The 17069-nt window shown below is 37.0% G+C and overlaps 1 protein-coding gene across 2 annotated transcripts in view; it reads right to left on the reverse strand.

Moving 5' to 3' along the window:
• Window positions 1-226: 226 nt before the first annotated feature.
• Riok3 (RIO kinase 3) overlaps window positions 227-17069 on the reverse strand; it is a 34462-nt gene continuing 17619 nt past the window's right edge. For both annotated transcript variants that reach the window (XM_046433734.2, XM_046433725.2), the window contains exons 6-13: window positions 16646-16789; window positions 13647-13774; window positions 7878-8075; window positions 6523-6682; window positions 4700-4780; window positions 4520-4609; window positions 3320-3427; window positions 227-2028 (exon numbers count right to left, since the gene is read on the reverse strand). In XM_046433734.2, coding sequence (XP_046289690.1) covers window positions 1921-2028; window positions 3320-3427; window positions 4520-4609; window positions 4700-4780; window positions 6523-6682; window positions 7878-8075; window positions 13647-13774; window positions 16646-16789 — 1017 coding nt within the window. In that variant the 3' untranslated portion in view covers window positions 227-1920. The remainder of the gene's footprint in view (window positions 2029-3319; window positions 3428-4519; window positions 4610-4699; window positions 4781-6522; window positions 6683-7877; window positions 8076-13646; window positions 13775-16645; window positions 16790-17069) is intronic.

Below are 17069 nucleotides of genomic sequence, written 5' to 3' on the forward strand. Positions count from 1 at the left end.
AACCAACATTTTCCACTATGTGAAATATTTACTCCCTGATCCATAAGAGGGAGGGGAAATCCTATTTGTAATATAAAGTAGACCAGTTGAGAGTAAAATTAAAATATGAGTTGAAGGGGAAAATTTTTACTTAAAACAGTATTCTTGAATTGTATATAAAAATAGTAATTTGGTGCCAGGATATAAGTTAATAGAAGGAACGGGAAGAAACCACACAAAAAAACAATTCTAAAATGATCTCTGCATTTTTAATTTCTTAAAAGGCATGTTCACAGCACACTCCAAGCAATGGTTTGCTGCTTTTTGTCAAACAGTATGTCAGAAAACAAAGTTTTAAATGATTATTTCAAAAATTAGTTCTCTGAAATTTCTGTAAAGCCAATAATTGCCAGTGATCTAAATCTTTATTTCAGAGTAGTAAACATTTCAGAAATATAAGCCTACCCCAAATCACACTTCTCTGAAATGCAATTAAAAGCTATATAACAGAAACAAAAATAAATATTTTTCTAGAAAGAACATATTTGGCATTTTAAAATAATGTTAAAAGAAAAACTTCTAAATGTAAATAATGTTTAGATTTTTACTTTCTACTACTGGACAGAAAGTTTGGGTCTTTACTGGTTCCAGTGTAACTTCAGTAATTGGAGGAATGATTATGTTGTAGTTAATAAACTTCAGTCCTAACATAGCCAAAGTACTTTTCCAGTACTGTGATTGCTTTTCTCTTAAAAAAAAAAAAAAGGCAGTGTGTAGCCATTGCTAAAAACTATTAAAAGTGTTTTAATAGGCAGCTCAAATTAGTTGGTTTGTTTGGTATCTGACTTACTTTATACATATTTTTCATCCTTTAATATCTCTAGTTATTTTTCTCAAAATTAATCAATAATCAATAAGTATATGGTTTTGGTGGGGTTCTTTTTTTTGTCTTTTTTGGAACTGGGGGTCGAACCCAGGGCTTTGCGAATGCAAGGCAGACGCTTTGCCACTGAGCTACATCCCAGCCCAATAAGTATATGGTTTTAATGAAATGTAATCTGAACTTTCACTGATTTCATTAAAATATAGCAAGTATAGTTAAGTCTTATATTCTGTCCCTCTAAATAATTTACATCTTCATTATAAATGTAGAGCAGCCATGCTGTGAGCTATATCCCAACCTTTTAACCTAAATGTAGAAAAGTTGAAAATTAAATTTAAAATTTTGGTTGATAAAGAAGTTCTCATATATTTGTCTCTTTTAGAAACCTATGATGCTTTTCTTGATTATGAGCATGGGAAAAGTAGCATTCTGTTCATTTTTAAGATGTACCAATAAAAACTACATTGCTCATGCCTATTCCTACTAGCCATTTTGAAACCAGAATGGCTAGTAGGAATAGGCCATTTGTAATCTCCATTTGTAATACTCACTAAGGAGAAGACACTTTCTTTTAGAATCATGGTCAAAATATGGAAGAAGAATTGAGAAAGGCTAATTTTAGGCTGATAAAATAATTGAGCAAAAATGCAACACAAAACAGGAAGGTGAATATCGCAAAGGTGTGGTCACAAAACCTCCCTTGTAAACACATCTGTCCTTTCCTTCCCATATTTAGAAATGTTACCTAGTTTTAAAATTTCTCATCAAAACATTTTATATCATGAGTCATTTAAAATTCAGTTTCCTTCAACTAGATGATCTACAGCTGTTAAAGAATTATATTATCCTGTTCATAAGATGAGAGGTAGTGACATTTTATTCTCTCAATGCTTAGCTAAAAATTCCACACATCTGGCACATGGGTTACAAGGGGGAAAGCACAGAAGCACCATTGTTCACCCCTCCTTGTTTTGGTACGTCAAGTCACCCACAACTTCATTAGCTATTGCAGCAGACAATCACCATTGTGTTGACAAAGAAAGCAGTGGGTGCAGGTACTATTCATCATATAGCACTGGCGGGTCTCCATCATCTTTCAAAAATGAAGCCGCTTTCCTTCCATTCTTCTGAACATGATCTTCATTCATTTTCTCCAAAGCTTCTATCTACAAAATCAATACAATGAATTCATTTGTCAAATTCCTACTTGGCAGAAATCATACTTTAGATGAAGGCAGTATTTTCACTCTCTTAATACTGAATCATTCCTATTGATGCTGGCCTTGAATTAGAATTAGAGTGTGTGTGTGTGTGTGTGTGTGTGTGTGTGCGCACACATGTAGGTACATATACAGATATGTTTTTACTTGACTACACTCCCAGGGACAATACTGCATATATTTATGAAGCTAGTAACTGGAATATGATAGGTCTTATTGTGCACTCCATAAAGCTTTTCAGGAACAGAAAAAGGAATTTTCAACATTTGTAAACGACACTAACACCTACTTACTGAGCTATTATCTTGTGCTAGTATGCCGCAATTTACCATCTTTCTGGCACTCCTCTTGTAGCCAGAGGCTCCAGCAGAGAGTGGCCAAATTCAAGTCATACTAGGGAGTTCTGGAGCAGACTGTGTAATCGTTCTCTGCTTTGGTAAAATGTTGAGAATCATTAGCTACTGTTTCACTTTTTAGTTTTGGTTCAATTCTGAGCAATCTTCTAAAAGGAGTTCTGTTTGCTTATCTGCTTCAGTGACTGATTACATATATACACACTATATGTATAGCATATATATTTTACATATAATATTTATATTACAGTATATCATATCACATATATTATATTATATATATACATATAATATATATATTTGTACCAGGGATTGAAGCCAGGGGTACTTAACCACTAAGCCATATCCCCAGCCCCTTTTTCTTTTTTTCTTATTTTTTATTATTTTAAGACAGGGTCTTGATAAGTTGCTTAGGACCTTGCTAAAAAAATTGCTAAGGCTGGCTTTGAACTTGCAATCTTCCTGCCTCAGCCTCCTGAGCCACTGGGACTACAGGTGTGCACCACAGCACCTGGCTAGTAACTGATATTTTAATAAAAGAATATTTCCAGGGATGATGACATCTAACTTCTGGTGTTCTATTAAGAGCAGGTACTTGCTCTTAATAGAATGTGCACCAATTTCCTCACTCACAAAGTAAGGAAAATAGGCCTAAACTAGAAATACTTGTTCATCTTAACCAAAACTGAACTCCTTGAAGAAGTATTTTGCTATGTTTATGCTAAGTTTTAGGCCTCAAAAAGACTGAGAACAACATCTCAACGGGAAAAAAGTCTCAATTTTGTTTTGAAGGAGGAGAGCATAAAATTAGCTCTGGGTTTCTGTTATCCCCTCTATGCATCTTTTCATCACCAGCAAGGTGAAAAAGAAATGTAATCACTTACCTCTGCTAAGAAATCAGCTTCATTGTCTGCTGAGATATTCAAGCCTGAAACGGCATTGAAGAGTTCCCGTTCATTAAGGGCTTCCTTTACTCCTCCTTTCTGGAAAAACTAGTAACAAAATGTAAGAACATCAGTAAAAGACACGATTCTCTTATAAACGAAACAGTATACTTGTAAGGCACCACTGAATTCTTTAAAAAAAAAAATTATTTATTTTAGGTGTAGATGGACACAACACAATGCTTTATTTTTATGTGGTGCTGAGGATCGAACCTGGGTCCCGCCCGCGCTAGGCGAGCGCTCCACCACTGAGCCACAATCCCATATTTCAGACACTGATATTCCCACTTCAAGTTTAACTATACTCAGGTTCTCCTTGATTTCGTCCTCTACATATTCATTTCATCTCTTAGATTTCGTTTGTCACACTGCATCTTCTTCAGCTATAAAAATGGTCTATATAAAATTGTTTAGCACTGCTTTGAATGTGTAGATATAATAACATGCACTAAATCTCCTGAATTAAAAATTTCAAGCAGGCTCAGAGGTCGTTTCCAAAATGAAGTTATTCTGTCCTTTAGAGAGATCATTCCTATCTAAACCTGTTGCTAACAACTCATATCCCTTAGAAATGGCAAACAACCGTGACCCAACTTTGTGCTTCCTTCCAATCCTTTTACTTTGCTTTGCAGTGATAGTGACCGTACACTGTCCTACTAAGGAGACTGTTCTCCTTTTCATGACAACAGTAATGGCAGTACGTATGCAGACTCTCACTGTATGTCAGCTTCTTTTTAAGTGTGATGCACACATTAAATGTCTACTCAACTGCTTGAATAGTAAGAGCCAAAACCAAAACTTATCTCTTGGAAATTTTGCTCAAATATGAGGCACAGAATTAAAATCTGCTAAAAATCAAATCTGATAAATTGATTTTAAAAATGTTTTTCTTTTAGTTGCCAATGGACTTTTATTTTATTTATATGCAGTGCTGAGACACATGTAGTGACTCACACATTCTAAGCCAAGTGCTCTATCATTGAGCTACCCTAGCCCTGATCTTTATATTCATATTCTAAAGGCAGCCAATATCCCTTCCTTCAATTTCTGAGAGTATGGCCATCACTTACTTATCTGAGTAGTAAAAATATTTAAATCTGTTACAATCTACAAAAAAAGACACACTGGTTACACACCTACCTGTGAAATATTCCTACAGTCACGGAACAAGAACTCCAGGCCATGAGGATGGGTTGGTTCTACAGACTGACTGACATCAATCAACCAGACCTATTTAAATAGAGAGCACACTGATGTATTTACATTCAATAATTTACACCATGTAATTAAATCTGAATTTTAACACAATGTTCTCCTCACCTTTCCAGCATGCCACAGCATGTTATACTCGCTGAGGTCGGCATGTACAAGTGTACATTCATTATATAACTGCTGCATCAACTGGGGGAAGAAAGGCAAACATTGAGAAAACTAATTCTAATTTATCTACATAGATAAAATGTGTACAGCAACCAATATCTTCCAGAAAAACAAAACAAGGTTATAAAACCTCTTTTCTTTTTTTCTTGTGATGCTGGGGATCAAACTCAAGGCTATACTCATGCCAGGTAAATGATCTACAACTGAGTTACAGTCCTAGTCCAAAAAACTTATTTCCTCTTTACTTTGTGTAATCTAGGACTAGAATTTTGCTGTCATTTAGATAGTGAAGAAACAGTGAAACAATGGAGAGTAACTTGTTATTTCCTCGCCCTTGGGATACCAAGATCAGGAGACCAAAGGTCAGATTTGGATTCTCATGTAGGTAAGATGGCAGTTGTGTCTGCAGTCAATAATCAGGGGAATAAGGGAAGCTACTTCCCTTTATAAAAGGACAAATATCCCTCTATGAGTATAAACAGGAAAGGTAATTTCCTTCCAAACATGTTAGAAAAGAGATACTCTTTTAAATTAAGTAGCACAGTATATTCATTATTGATAGTGATTCCTAGCCTTGTAATAGAACCCAACATTATGTATTTGTTTTCTAGCCTAAATAAAATTAAATAACAAAGGTTTATCATCAATTTAATCACCAACCACTCCATGTCCCAAAGAATCCAGAAAAATGGCTTGATTTTCTTTTCACTCTTCTCTTATTGGAGGCAGGGAGAGGTGGCTCATCTTTCTAGTACACCTTCACAAATTATTTTCAATTAACACTTTCATATTCAGATCAATTGTTGCATGACATGATGTCTCCATACAAAGACTACGCAAAAGGCACATAAGTTTTGCCAGTGTTCAATTAGAAAAACAGAGGAATCACAACAGTATAGAAGCATTTTCTTAAGGTAAAAGGCCTCAACTATATCCCAAGTATGACTAACTCCCTTAAGAGTTTTGACATGTGCCTGCATTCCCTACTACCTTCAATTTTCATCATCACTTTCTTATAGTGAGACCAATTCAACTTCTTATTTCCCAGCCATACCCACAGGTCCCTCCTTCAGAGCCAGAACTCTCAAAAAGACATACACACTAAGGAGGCACTTTACCTACTAAGTCTAGTAACATGAATATTAAGGTAGTTTTGTGAAAAACAGCTTCATGCTGTATATCACTAATGTCAACAATGAAGCTCCACGAGTCTCTTAAGACTTATCTTAAGATAAGAACTACTCAAGATACCAAATATCAGTGTAAAAATAACTCTTTGATGTTAACATTCCTTTACAAACTGTAGTTTGCCCTTAATATCACCTTTAAATAATACTGTTTGAAGAAGTTTTTTTTTTTTTTTTTAATTCAGAGAACGATTTCTTTTTTCTTTTGATATGGGGGTTCCTATGTTGCCCAGGTTAGCTTCCAATTCCTGGACTCAAAAGTGATCCTTCTGCCTCAATTTCCCAACTAGCTGAAACTACAGGGGTATACCAGCACACTAGGCTAGAAAAAAATGTTTTTAAAAGTTAGTGTGTGAAGCTGGGCATGGTGGCACACGCCTATAATCCCAGCAACTCGGAAGGTTGAGGCAGGAGGATTCTAAGTTCAAGGCCAGGCATGGCAAGGCCCTAAGCAACTTAGTGAGAACCTGTCTCAAAAAATAAAAGGAGCTAAGGATACAGCTCAGTGGTAAAGGGGATCCCCACTCTGAGACAGAAGGTCAGCAGTATGTGAGTGCTTTTAAAGACACAACTTACATGAAGAGTTTGATAGTAGGCGTCTTTCATTTCTTCACTACTGAGCTTTACTTCTTTTAATTTAGGGGCTGGAACTTGATCATGGCCAATAAAAGACATAACTAAAATGTGTTTCTTGAGCAGTACAACTGTTGGACAAGGAATTCCCGCTCTCTGCATTCTACACAGAAAGAAATAATTAAGAATGCAAAGATCAAAAGGAGAAAGTATGTCATTTATTTAACAAACACCTAACACAGGCCTGCAACGAGGTGGCACTATGTCCCACCCTAGTAACATGGGAACACAAAAACACTAAGAGAGAGCCTCTGTCCATAGGAAACCCATGGAGTGGTAGAAGTAACAGCCACATGAGGAGGTTAATAGAGGGAAGTGTGATACATATGTTGGCAAAGATGTGAGCAGGCACTACAGGAGCACACAGGCTTTTTAAAAGAGTAGGGGAGCAAGAAGACCATCTTAAGACACTATGAGAAAATGCAGAGACATTCAAGAGCACAGTCCATTTGGGGAATGCAGATTAGTCAACATAGCTGGATCTGTGAGGACAGGGAAGGGCAATCTGTGAAGTTATAGAGATGGTCAAGTTTCATGTCACAAAAGGTCTTTGAATTCACACTAAAGATTATGATAGCTGCTGACAAAGTGAGAAATGCAGGGATGAGAGCTTAGCTGTATAGAAATGGGATCAGAGCAGCAGCAAAACCACCTAAGATATTTATTCAACTTGAAAACTGTAAGTAGAAGAATTTTGCAACTAGTAAATGTGGATAATTGCTTTTGAAACCAAACATTTTTAGAAAAGAACCAAAATTAAGTTTTCTATAGATTAATAGGAAGATTTAATTAATGGGAAAATATTTAATAGGGAACTTAATTTCTTGGTTGAATGAAACAAATTCCTTGATAGAAAATAAACTGCTTAGAAATTGAGAACTAAGTCTAATAAATGAAAGGAAAATCAATTTGATTGGTTAAGATCCTAACCCCATCAAATTAACAAATTAGAATAATAAACAACATTTTCCCAAACAAAAAGGGAAATCATTATTTGTACTAAGCCTAACAGGAAGCTAGACAGTTTATAATTCAAAGACAATTCAAATGTGATAAAATGTCTAGGCAGAATATTTTCCTCAAATGTCACTGGGGAAAGAAAGTGACTTTTTTATCCTGAAAGTATGAATTCCAGTTATATACATAGAAATATAACCTCAGAAGCACTAGAATTTCAAGGCTTTTCATTATTTCTATAAATGAATATAAGAGAAAGCATGGACTTTTTGCCTGGCTAGTAGTCCTCACACTAAAAGGCAATTACCCAAGGTTACTTCTAGCACAATGATTTTCTTTACCTTGTGAGATTGTGCATTTCTTTTTCTGCCCACATGCGGATGATCTTACGTGGATTTAGTTTACTGAAGCGATCTTTAAACCTGAAATCATCTTTAATATATTTGTCACGATTCTTAAACTCATTAAGGGTTGTTTTAAATACCTTGATGGCACATTCTGTAGGTATAGCTTTACCATCTTCCTTTTCATCTTCCATGCTAAGTGGAGAAGAAAAGTTAAATCAGTACAAGTTATCAGTTCACAAGTGAAACAATTACAAAATAAAAATTCTATAACACTAAAGTAGATCTACCTTCTCTGAGAAGGTCAAATTTTTATTTATTTATTTATTAAAGCCTTCAGGTTAGAACTTAAGAAACTTGGGTTTTGGGATTTTCATTTTTGTTTGAGACAATGTCTTGCTATGTTGCCCAGGCTTGCCTCAAGCAATCCTCCTGCCTCAGCCTCTCAAGGGGCCAGGACTACAGAAGCATGCCACTGTACCTGGCTGGTTTTCTTTCAAATAAATTGTCAGTCAGTTTTGAACAGTCCATTATAAAATATTCTTCATTTAATGTCCCCGATTGACCAAGGAATCAAGCTTGAGAAGCAATGAAAAGATATGCACTTTAAAATGGGACACAGTCTACCTGAGATGGCTTAGGGGCAAAATTCAATAGGAGCAACACAAAGAGTGGTTTTTAAAAAATAACTTTCATTCCTAGCAGATATAAAGGTGTGTGAAGGGGTCCCTGTCCAGTAAGTATGCAAGGAGGGCAGGAGAGAATCAAAGAAGCACGTGAATGGACAGGTCTCTTTGGACTGGAAAGTGCAGCAAGGCTTCATGGCACAAATGGCACTGAAACAGAACCAGGACAATAGGTAGGACTTGACGATATTAGCAAAAGCAGAGGTAGAAGCCTCAGGATATATCTGAGGATTATTAAACACTGTAGTTAAGAGTAGGCTGGGGAGGAGTGAAAGAAGCTGAGCTGAAGGGATGGCGGGGAAGACAGATCTATGAAGAGCCTAGTCATATCCCCAAAGCAGTGAGGAATCCTGAGGGCTCCTGAGCACGACACTCTCAAAGACGCACAATCAAGCAACCAGAATATCAGGATGGGAGGGAGGGGGGAGAAGCTTGAGTGTGGGGCTGACTTGTGACATACTCCAACTATGAGCTGCTGAAAGGGCCCAAGTCATGGTGGTGGCAGTGGGAATAAGAGGAGGTGGATGAAACGAGAGCAGTATTTACCTTTAAATATCTGAAGGGATATTAATCTGAAGTGAAAGGAATGTATTTCCAGAGAACAATCTGAATCAAACTACCAACCTTCATCTGTACCTTATTCTCCTGGTTGATTCCTTGTCCTCCTCTACTTAGCCTTAAAAGGTCAGCATCCTCCAAATGATTCTAAAAAAACCCCACTTCTCCTTCTGGGCAATTGTATATAGCCCATAGCTTTAAATATCATCTCTGTATGTATAAAACCCACATTTCCATCCCAGTCCTTAGTTCCTATAGAACTTCAGGTTCATTTATCCAATGCCAATTTGACAACATTTGGTTGGATGTCTAGCCAGCATCTTCAACTTTACATGTCCAAAACAAAACTCTTGATGATTGCTACCTTAACTTACACTTCCCTAGGGTCTTGCCTCAGTAAATAGTACACAATTAGATGTTCAAGCCAAGAGACCTCCCATATCCAAAGGGTACAAACTTTTTATTCTGCCTTCAAAACACACACCAACAGTTGTCTCCTGTATCTTCACTTTCACTATTACCCAGAGTCCAAACCACCACCATTGCTCATTTCAACTGCTACAATTACTTTTTACTATAATGCTCTTTCCTCATAGTAGCCTGAGTCATCTTTCGAAAATAAAATCAGTTTTGGTTCCCACTGCAGTTAAATGAACAGCAGATTATTGCCCTGGTTCACAATCCTGCCTACACCAAACCCTGCCAAATTCTCCAGCCTTATCTCTCCTCTGCATATACTGTGCTCCAGCCATTCTGGCTTTCGGACTTTATCTCAAAAACCCTAAGCTTGTACCTGTCTGAAAGCATTAAGCACTAGCTGTTCTCTAGTCTAGACTGTCCTTCAACCTGACCTTTGAGGTAGCCTAGATGTGTCATTCAAGTGTCACTTCTTATTCTACTAATCAAATTCAGTCAATGAATCACTATAACAGTCACTATGACATCGCACATAACTGAAAATTTTTATTTAATATCGTCTTGGAAGAGTGTTGGAGAAGCACACTCTGCAGGGACCCTCCTTGTACCATTCATTGCTGTACCCTCAGAACTTAGAAGAGGACCTGGTACATGGTAGCTGCTCAACTATTGGTGAATGGACGGAGTGACTTTCAGGGAGAGAGATTAAGGACATACAAAGAATCTAAAGATATCACAGACAGAAAAGGCTAGATTTTGAGGTGATAAACAAACTCTTTGTCATTAGAATAGTTTAACCATATAGTACATAAGGCCCTATCAAAAATACCAGAGAAGGGGGATGGGGATATAGCTCAGTTGGTAGAGTGCCTGTCTTGCATGCACAAGGCCCTAGGTTTAATCCCCAGCACCAAAAAACAAACAAACAAACAACCCAGAGACTTCTTTTAGAAGATTTGTAGAAGAGTCTAAATATATGATTTATCTTATCATTCTCCTAGTTAAAAAATAAAAATAATTTTAAAAAAAACCCAACACTTCCTTATTTCTTAGCAAATTATACATCCCCCCACCCTTTTTTTTTTTCAATAGACAGGGTCTAGCTATGTTACCCAGACTGGCTCCAAACTTCTGGGCTCAAGTAATCCTGCTGCATAGCATTCCAAGCAGTTGGTATTTCAGGCATGTGCCACAACACCAGATTCCTCTAACTTTTTTTTTAATTGGTTTTTTAAAAAAATAAATGACAGTGGAATGCATTATAATTCTTATTACATGTATATAGCACAATTTTTCATATCTCTGGTTGAAGACACCAATTCGTGTCTTCATACATGTACTTTGGATAATGATGTCCATCACATTCCACCATCCTTGCTAATCCCCTGCCCCCTCCCTTTCCCTCCCACCCCTCTGTCCTATCTAGAATTCATCTATTCCTCCCATGCTCCCCATCCCTACCCTACTATAAGCCCGGTACCTTCACACATGTACCTTCTAATCTTATTGTCTGAACCACAATCCTTATCTAACTTTAAAAGTATATAAATGTCCAATGAATAAACATCTATAGATGGTATACTATATATATCCTACAAATAACTTTTTGTACTCAACATTGGTTTTGTTTTGCCTATTTTTAAAATGTAGGTTGAGATATAACTTTATTGCAATGCCTTTCCTGAATCTACCTGGCAATGATCTTGTTCTGTTGTTATTATGTGCAGTGAGGTCTCACTTGTATAACTGGGCATTCTGTTATTTAATTACCTTTTATTGACCATAACCATTCCTGCTATAATGTTCTCTCTCCTTGGCATAAATTCTTTGAGAGTGTAGAGAATATGTTTTATACTTTACTCCCTGAAAAGTATAACACAACTTACTATGTGAGCAATTGTTGACTACAGGACTGAAGCTGTAACTCAGTGGTAGAGTACGTGCTTAACATGTGCCAGGCCTTGGGTTAAATCTTTAGCACCAAAACCATAAACAACAACAACAACAACAACAACAAAAAAAAAACATTGTCAATGGCTTGACCATCTGGAAAATGCCAGAAACTAGAAGAGCTTTGTAGAAGGAAGAATTTTAAGCCGATCCCCACAAGTTTTGCACCCCTTATATAATAACTCCCTGTCCTTGAGGGAATTGGACAGCCATTCCCTAGACTGGGTTACATTATATAGCAAAGGTGACATTTAGACAAAATCTTAACAGAATGAAGGAAGAGATTCTCCTGCTGGTTTTTACATGAACTATGAGGGCCTGTGAGGGGGTCACATGGTGAGGATCTACAAGGCCAGGAGTTAAGAGCAAGCCAGCCCCAGTTGATAGCCAACAAGAGTAGGAACTCGCATATCTTCACTTTCACTACAACCCAAGTCCAAATCACCACCATTGCTCATTTTAACTGCTAGTAAAAGGTGCCAAGTGAAGAGGACTCCAAGTTTCAGAAAGTAACATAGCTAGGCCAACACTTAAGACTGCCTTGTGAGACTGTAAGCAGAGAACCCAATTGAGCATAGAACCGAATAAGCCAGGCCTGAACTTCCTGTCAGCAGGAACTATGAGAAGATGGGTGTTGTTATTGTTAGGTACCACAGATAGAATCCAGGGAGGGTTTACCACTGAGCCAAATATACAGCCCTTTTTATTTTAATATATGGTCTCACTAAGTTACTCAGAGGTTCACTAAGTTGCCGAAGCTGGCCTTGAACTCACCATCCTCCTGCCTCAGATTCCTGAACTGCTGGAAGGGTATTATTTTGAGTTGCAAAATTTATGGCAATTCATTACATATAGCACATTATATATGTTTTTGAAAACATTTTTCAGTTGTACAAAACCGATGCTTTCTAGATTTGCTAACTTAAACGCAGAAACACAGATTATGATATCAATACCACCAGAAGGAAAGTAAATATTCATTATATCAAAGTATCATTAAAAAAAAAAAAAAAAGATTTTGTAATTGTTAACTTTTTAATATAGAAAAGTCAAGAAACACCACTGCTACAATAGCCAACTAGGGGCCAAAACAGTGAACAAATTCATATACTCCTCATTTTGTGAGGCCTTCCACTGCTTAACCAAAAAAGAAAAAGAAAAAATTCATAGTCTTTGCACCAGCAATTTCATTATTAGTAATTTAGTCTAAGGACATATTTGCAAAGATACACTAACGTATAAGGATATTCTTATATGTAATGGAATGCACTCTTAAAAATGGGGTGGTACAGGCTAGTAATATAGAAAGGTCCAATATATATTAGCTAAAAAAAGATCATGAATATAGAGTACGATCTTTTTGCATATGCAAAGTAACGGACAAACACATACAAATTTCTGTAAAATTATAGACTTAAAACTGTTACTAGTGGTTTCTTTTGGAGAAACAGCTATTGGGCAAGGGTAAGAAAGATAAAGACTACTTTTCACTTTAATCCTTTCTACAAGTTTTAATCCACCACCATAAGTAATCTTTCACTTTTAAATAATCTGTATTATTTATTTATATTGCCTGGACTCAGGAAATCCTCAGTTGAAATTTATAAAGAGGGAAACAAACTTTAAAGGAGGACATATATGCTGACTAAAATTAATATCAATATTATCAAACATGATCTCATTTAGCCTGACAAAAATCCCATGAGGTGAGATATAATTTTTTAATGACGTTTAGGAACTTGTTTCAGATCACATAACTGGAAAATGTAAGCTCCAATGTTAAACTCTTTCCTTTTTCTTTCTTTCTTTTATTTTTTGGTGCCAGAGATCAAACCCAGGGACTTCATTGAGTTACACTCCCAGCCTCAACATTCACTTGTACCCTCTTCATTTTTAGAACTTAATAGTATAATATATTATCAGTATATGTGTTATCTAGAAAGGGAGACTAGTTAATTAAATAGTTAAGAAAACTAAAGACAAGAACTTGACCAAGTCATTTAAAAACTCTTAAATACAAAATGAATACCTTTTATATCATCTAGATTTTCTATAATACTTTTTAAATAATTTTACTTGCCATGCAATGTTAACTCTGACTTTGTATAAATCTGTTAATCCTGGGGAGAAAGGATTTCATATTTTGTTCATTTACCTCCCTCCATATGCATGAAAGACAACAGATTCCTTTCCTGTACTAATACAGCCAGTGATTGTCTCCAACATTCCAGAGTTGACCATTTTATACATAAGTAAACGTGTCTTAGGATCAACTGCTTTTTCCTGCAAAAGATAAAATACTGTAAGTAAAATGACTTATTATAAAATATTTTCTGATGGCAATTATCTAGAATACAAGTAACAATAAATGTTGGTGAGGATTTGGGGAAAAAGGTTCACTCATACATTGCTGGTGGGACTATGAATTGGTGCAACTACTGTGAAAAGCAGTATAGAGATTCCTCAAAAAATTTGGAGTGGAACCACCATTTGACCCAATTATCCCACTCCTCGATTTATACTCAAAGGACTTAAAATCAGCGTACTATAGTGATGCAACCACATCAATGTTTATAGCAGCCCAATTCACAATAACCAAGTTATGGAACCAACCTAGTTGCCCTTCAACAAATGAATGGATAAACAAAATGTGGTATGTATACACAATGGAACATTACTCACCCAGAAAGAGTGAAATTATGGTATTTGTGGGTAAATGGATGGAACTGGAGTCTATCATGCTAAGTGAAATAAGCCAGTTCCCAAACCCAAAGGCTGAATGTTCTCTTTGACATGTGAATGCTAACATACATGGGGGGAGCGCGGAATAGAAGTTCACTGGATCAGATAAAGGGGAATAAAGGGAAGGGAGGGAAATGGGAATAGGAAAGACAGTAGAATGAATAAAACATAACTTTCTCATGTTCATATATGAACACACAACTAGTGAAACTCCACATCATGCACGACCCCAAGAACGGGATCCTAAGTTATACTCCATGAACGTATGTCAAAATACACTCTGCTGTCACGTACATCTGAATAGAACAAATAAAAAATCATTTTCTGAGCCATTTCTAAGACCTAACATTCAAAATACATATTTACTTTTTAAAACTTTATTATTTAATTTACTTAGATGTATATCTTAAAAGAGTGCCATGAAGATACATTTCATATAACTCTAGTATCTCTGAGAGTAATAGCTAAAAGAACCATTCCAAGTCAGATGCTAAGGGGAGTCATAGCTAAAATGAGGCATGGGGCCTGGAGATCTCAAGGTCTGAGTTCAGATAGTACCATGAGGCGAATATGGGTTTAGTGAAAGTCCCAAGTTTGTGCTGCACAGTCACTGTTTCTGTAAGGGACATCCTCAGGGGCAGGGTTTCTTGAAGACTGGACTCAAAGGGCTGACAGCAGAGCTGCAATTGCTAATGTCCCAAGGGAAAGAGAGCTTCTGAAAAGAGATTGCCCAACATGGTCAGTTTGGAAGGAGTTTTGAGAGGAGTTTCTAAATGGAGGACAAAGGGCAGAAGTGAGCAAAATCAACTTAGGCCCCATCTCCCCTCTAGCCACACCCACCCACAATCTGCACTAGAACTATCTAAAGATTAAGAGTTCCATCTCAGCACCTCATAAAAATAAACAAAAGTATTGTGTCCATCTACTTAAAAAAAAAAAAGAAAAAAGAAACACCCCCACACTCTGGGAAGAAGCTGGTCTCCACTCTCCTCCGGTTTGCTATGGGCCCCAATGTAAAGACTCTGAGGGAGGTAACTCCCAGGTGCTCAAGCTCAAGAGCATCAGCAGAACCAGCCCCAAGCAGGAACACTTGCCCTGACAGTGGGCATCATCTTCCTCCTCACAGCATCTCAGTTCTGGCATCTTAGTTCTTCCTTCCCGACAAAGCTGGAAAGGAGCACACTTTGGCCTCTCTAAGGGAAGCCTAGACATGGAGTCTACACCATATTATTTGTGCCTGCCCCTTCTGCTCCCTCCTCCCAGGTAGGGCACTGAAATGGACAGGTAGAGAGACAATCATGGGTTCTACATGGCCCTGGCTCTGGTAATGTCTGGTGCCAAACTGACACTTAGGACTCGCTGTCCACTGGTGCCCTCTCTCTTTGTCCCCCAAGAGAGACAAAGATGCTCTTTGAAAGAGCAAATTGAAACATGGGAAGCACCAGCACTATTCTACCACCTGCCACCCCTTCCCCATTACAGCAATAAGTATGTTTTCCTTCCCCTACTCCCAGGATTATGGTTAGGGTTAGATCCAAATATACAGTAGACACCCCTGGAGTGAGAAGCAATAGACAAGACAGCAAGGGGTACCTAACAGGCATGTAATATACAGACACCATCTCTCTCCATAAGGTAGAGGCAGAGTTCCTCTCCTTCCAAAACCCCTGGCTTTTGACTTCCCCTTCCAGCTTTAGACACACTTTCCACCAAGCTAGGCCCCCAACCAGGTATCCTTGGCCCCAATTGCTCTTCTGTGTAGAACCTATGCAACACAGAGACACTTTTGGAAACCATGAGACAATGCTTCCTTCCTTCTAGCCCTGAGCCAGGACTAAACACATAGGACCTTGCCTGGCCCACCCTATGTGGTCCTCCTGCCTCCAGGGTCTTTCTCAAGAGATTTGGCTGTGATTTTCATAATCTGTCCTTAATCTAAAAAAGTAAAGTGGAGATTTAAAAAAAACTGAGATACTAAATCAAAATCTTATTTTATCACCAGTTTAAAAAGCTCTAACATTCCTACTATTTTTCTAAATATTTAACAAAATTAGTTTATTATCAAGATGGTAGGCATTATCAAGAATTCATTAGAGACTTATAGGTCACAAATATATCAATAGAGAAATAATTTTTTTAAAAATCCTGGAACATTCAGATGCAATGTAAATTATAACAGTCCAAATTAATTATGACCACTAAAATGTACGTTTTGAATAAGTAATTAGTAACCATTATGTTAAATCTGAAAAGTCAAATGGCAAAGTCATTTAGACTATATTTACATCTTTGATTCGAAAAACCAATCCTGTGGAAAAATATCAAACATAAAATTTTATTTTGTTTTCCCTCCCACACATCAAGTTTTCTAATATGAATATATTAAAGGAAAAAAAAATCTAAGATCCTTACTGCAGTAGAATGTTCCTTCTTCTCATGGAGGCGGGCACTTCGACGTTCTTCTGAGTAGGCATGTTGTTTTAAAGCATTGAAAACATGGTTTGACAGTTTTAAATCCATTCCAATTCCATCTCCTACCTGAAATCCAGGTGCAAACTAACAAAAATAGAAGAATTAGCATCTAAATATTTTTAGTTGGGAACAGAAAAACAAAACAAAAATAGTGAAGTCTTTACTTGGAACAGAGTTCCTACTCAATAGATAATCATGCTATAAAAACAAAACGCAGGGCTGGGGCTGTAGCTCAGTGGTAGAGTGCTTGCCTCACACATGTGAGGCACTGGGTTCGATTCTCAGCAGAAAGAAAGGAAGAAAGGCAGAAAGGATGGAAAGGAGGAAGGAAGAAATTGTGTCCAATTACAACTAAAAAAAACCA

This window comes from Marmota monax, unplaced genomic scaffold (genome assembly GCF_021218885.2).
Source record: "Marmota monax isolate L192 unplaced genomic scaffold, Marmota_monax_Labrador192_F-V1.1 WCK01_AAM20220418_F8-fsc00126, whole genome shotgun sequence".
Taxonomy (NCBI): domain Eukaryota; kingdom Metazoa; phylum Chordata; class Mammalia; order Rodentia; family Sciuridae; genus Marmota; species Marmota monax.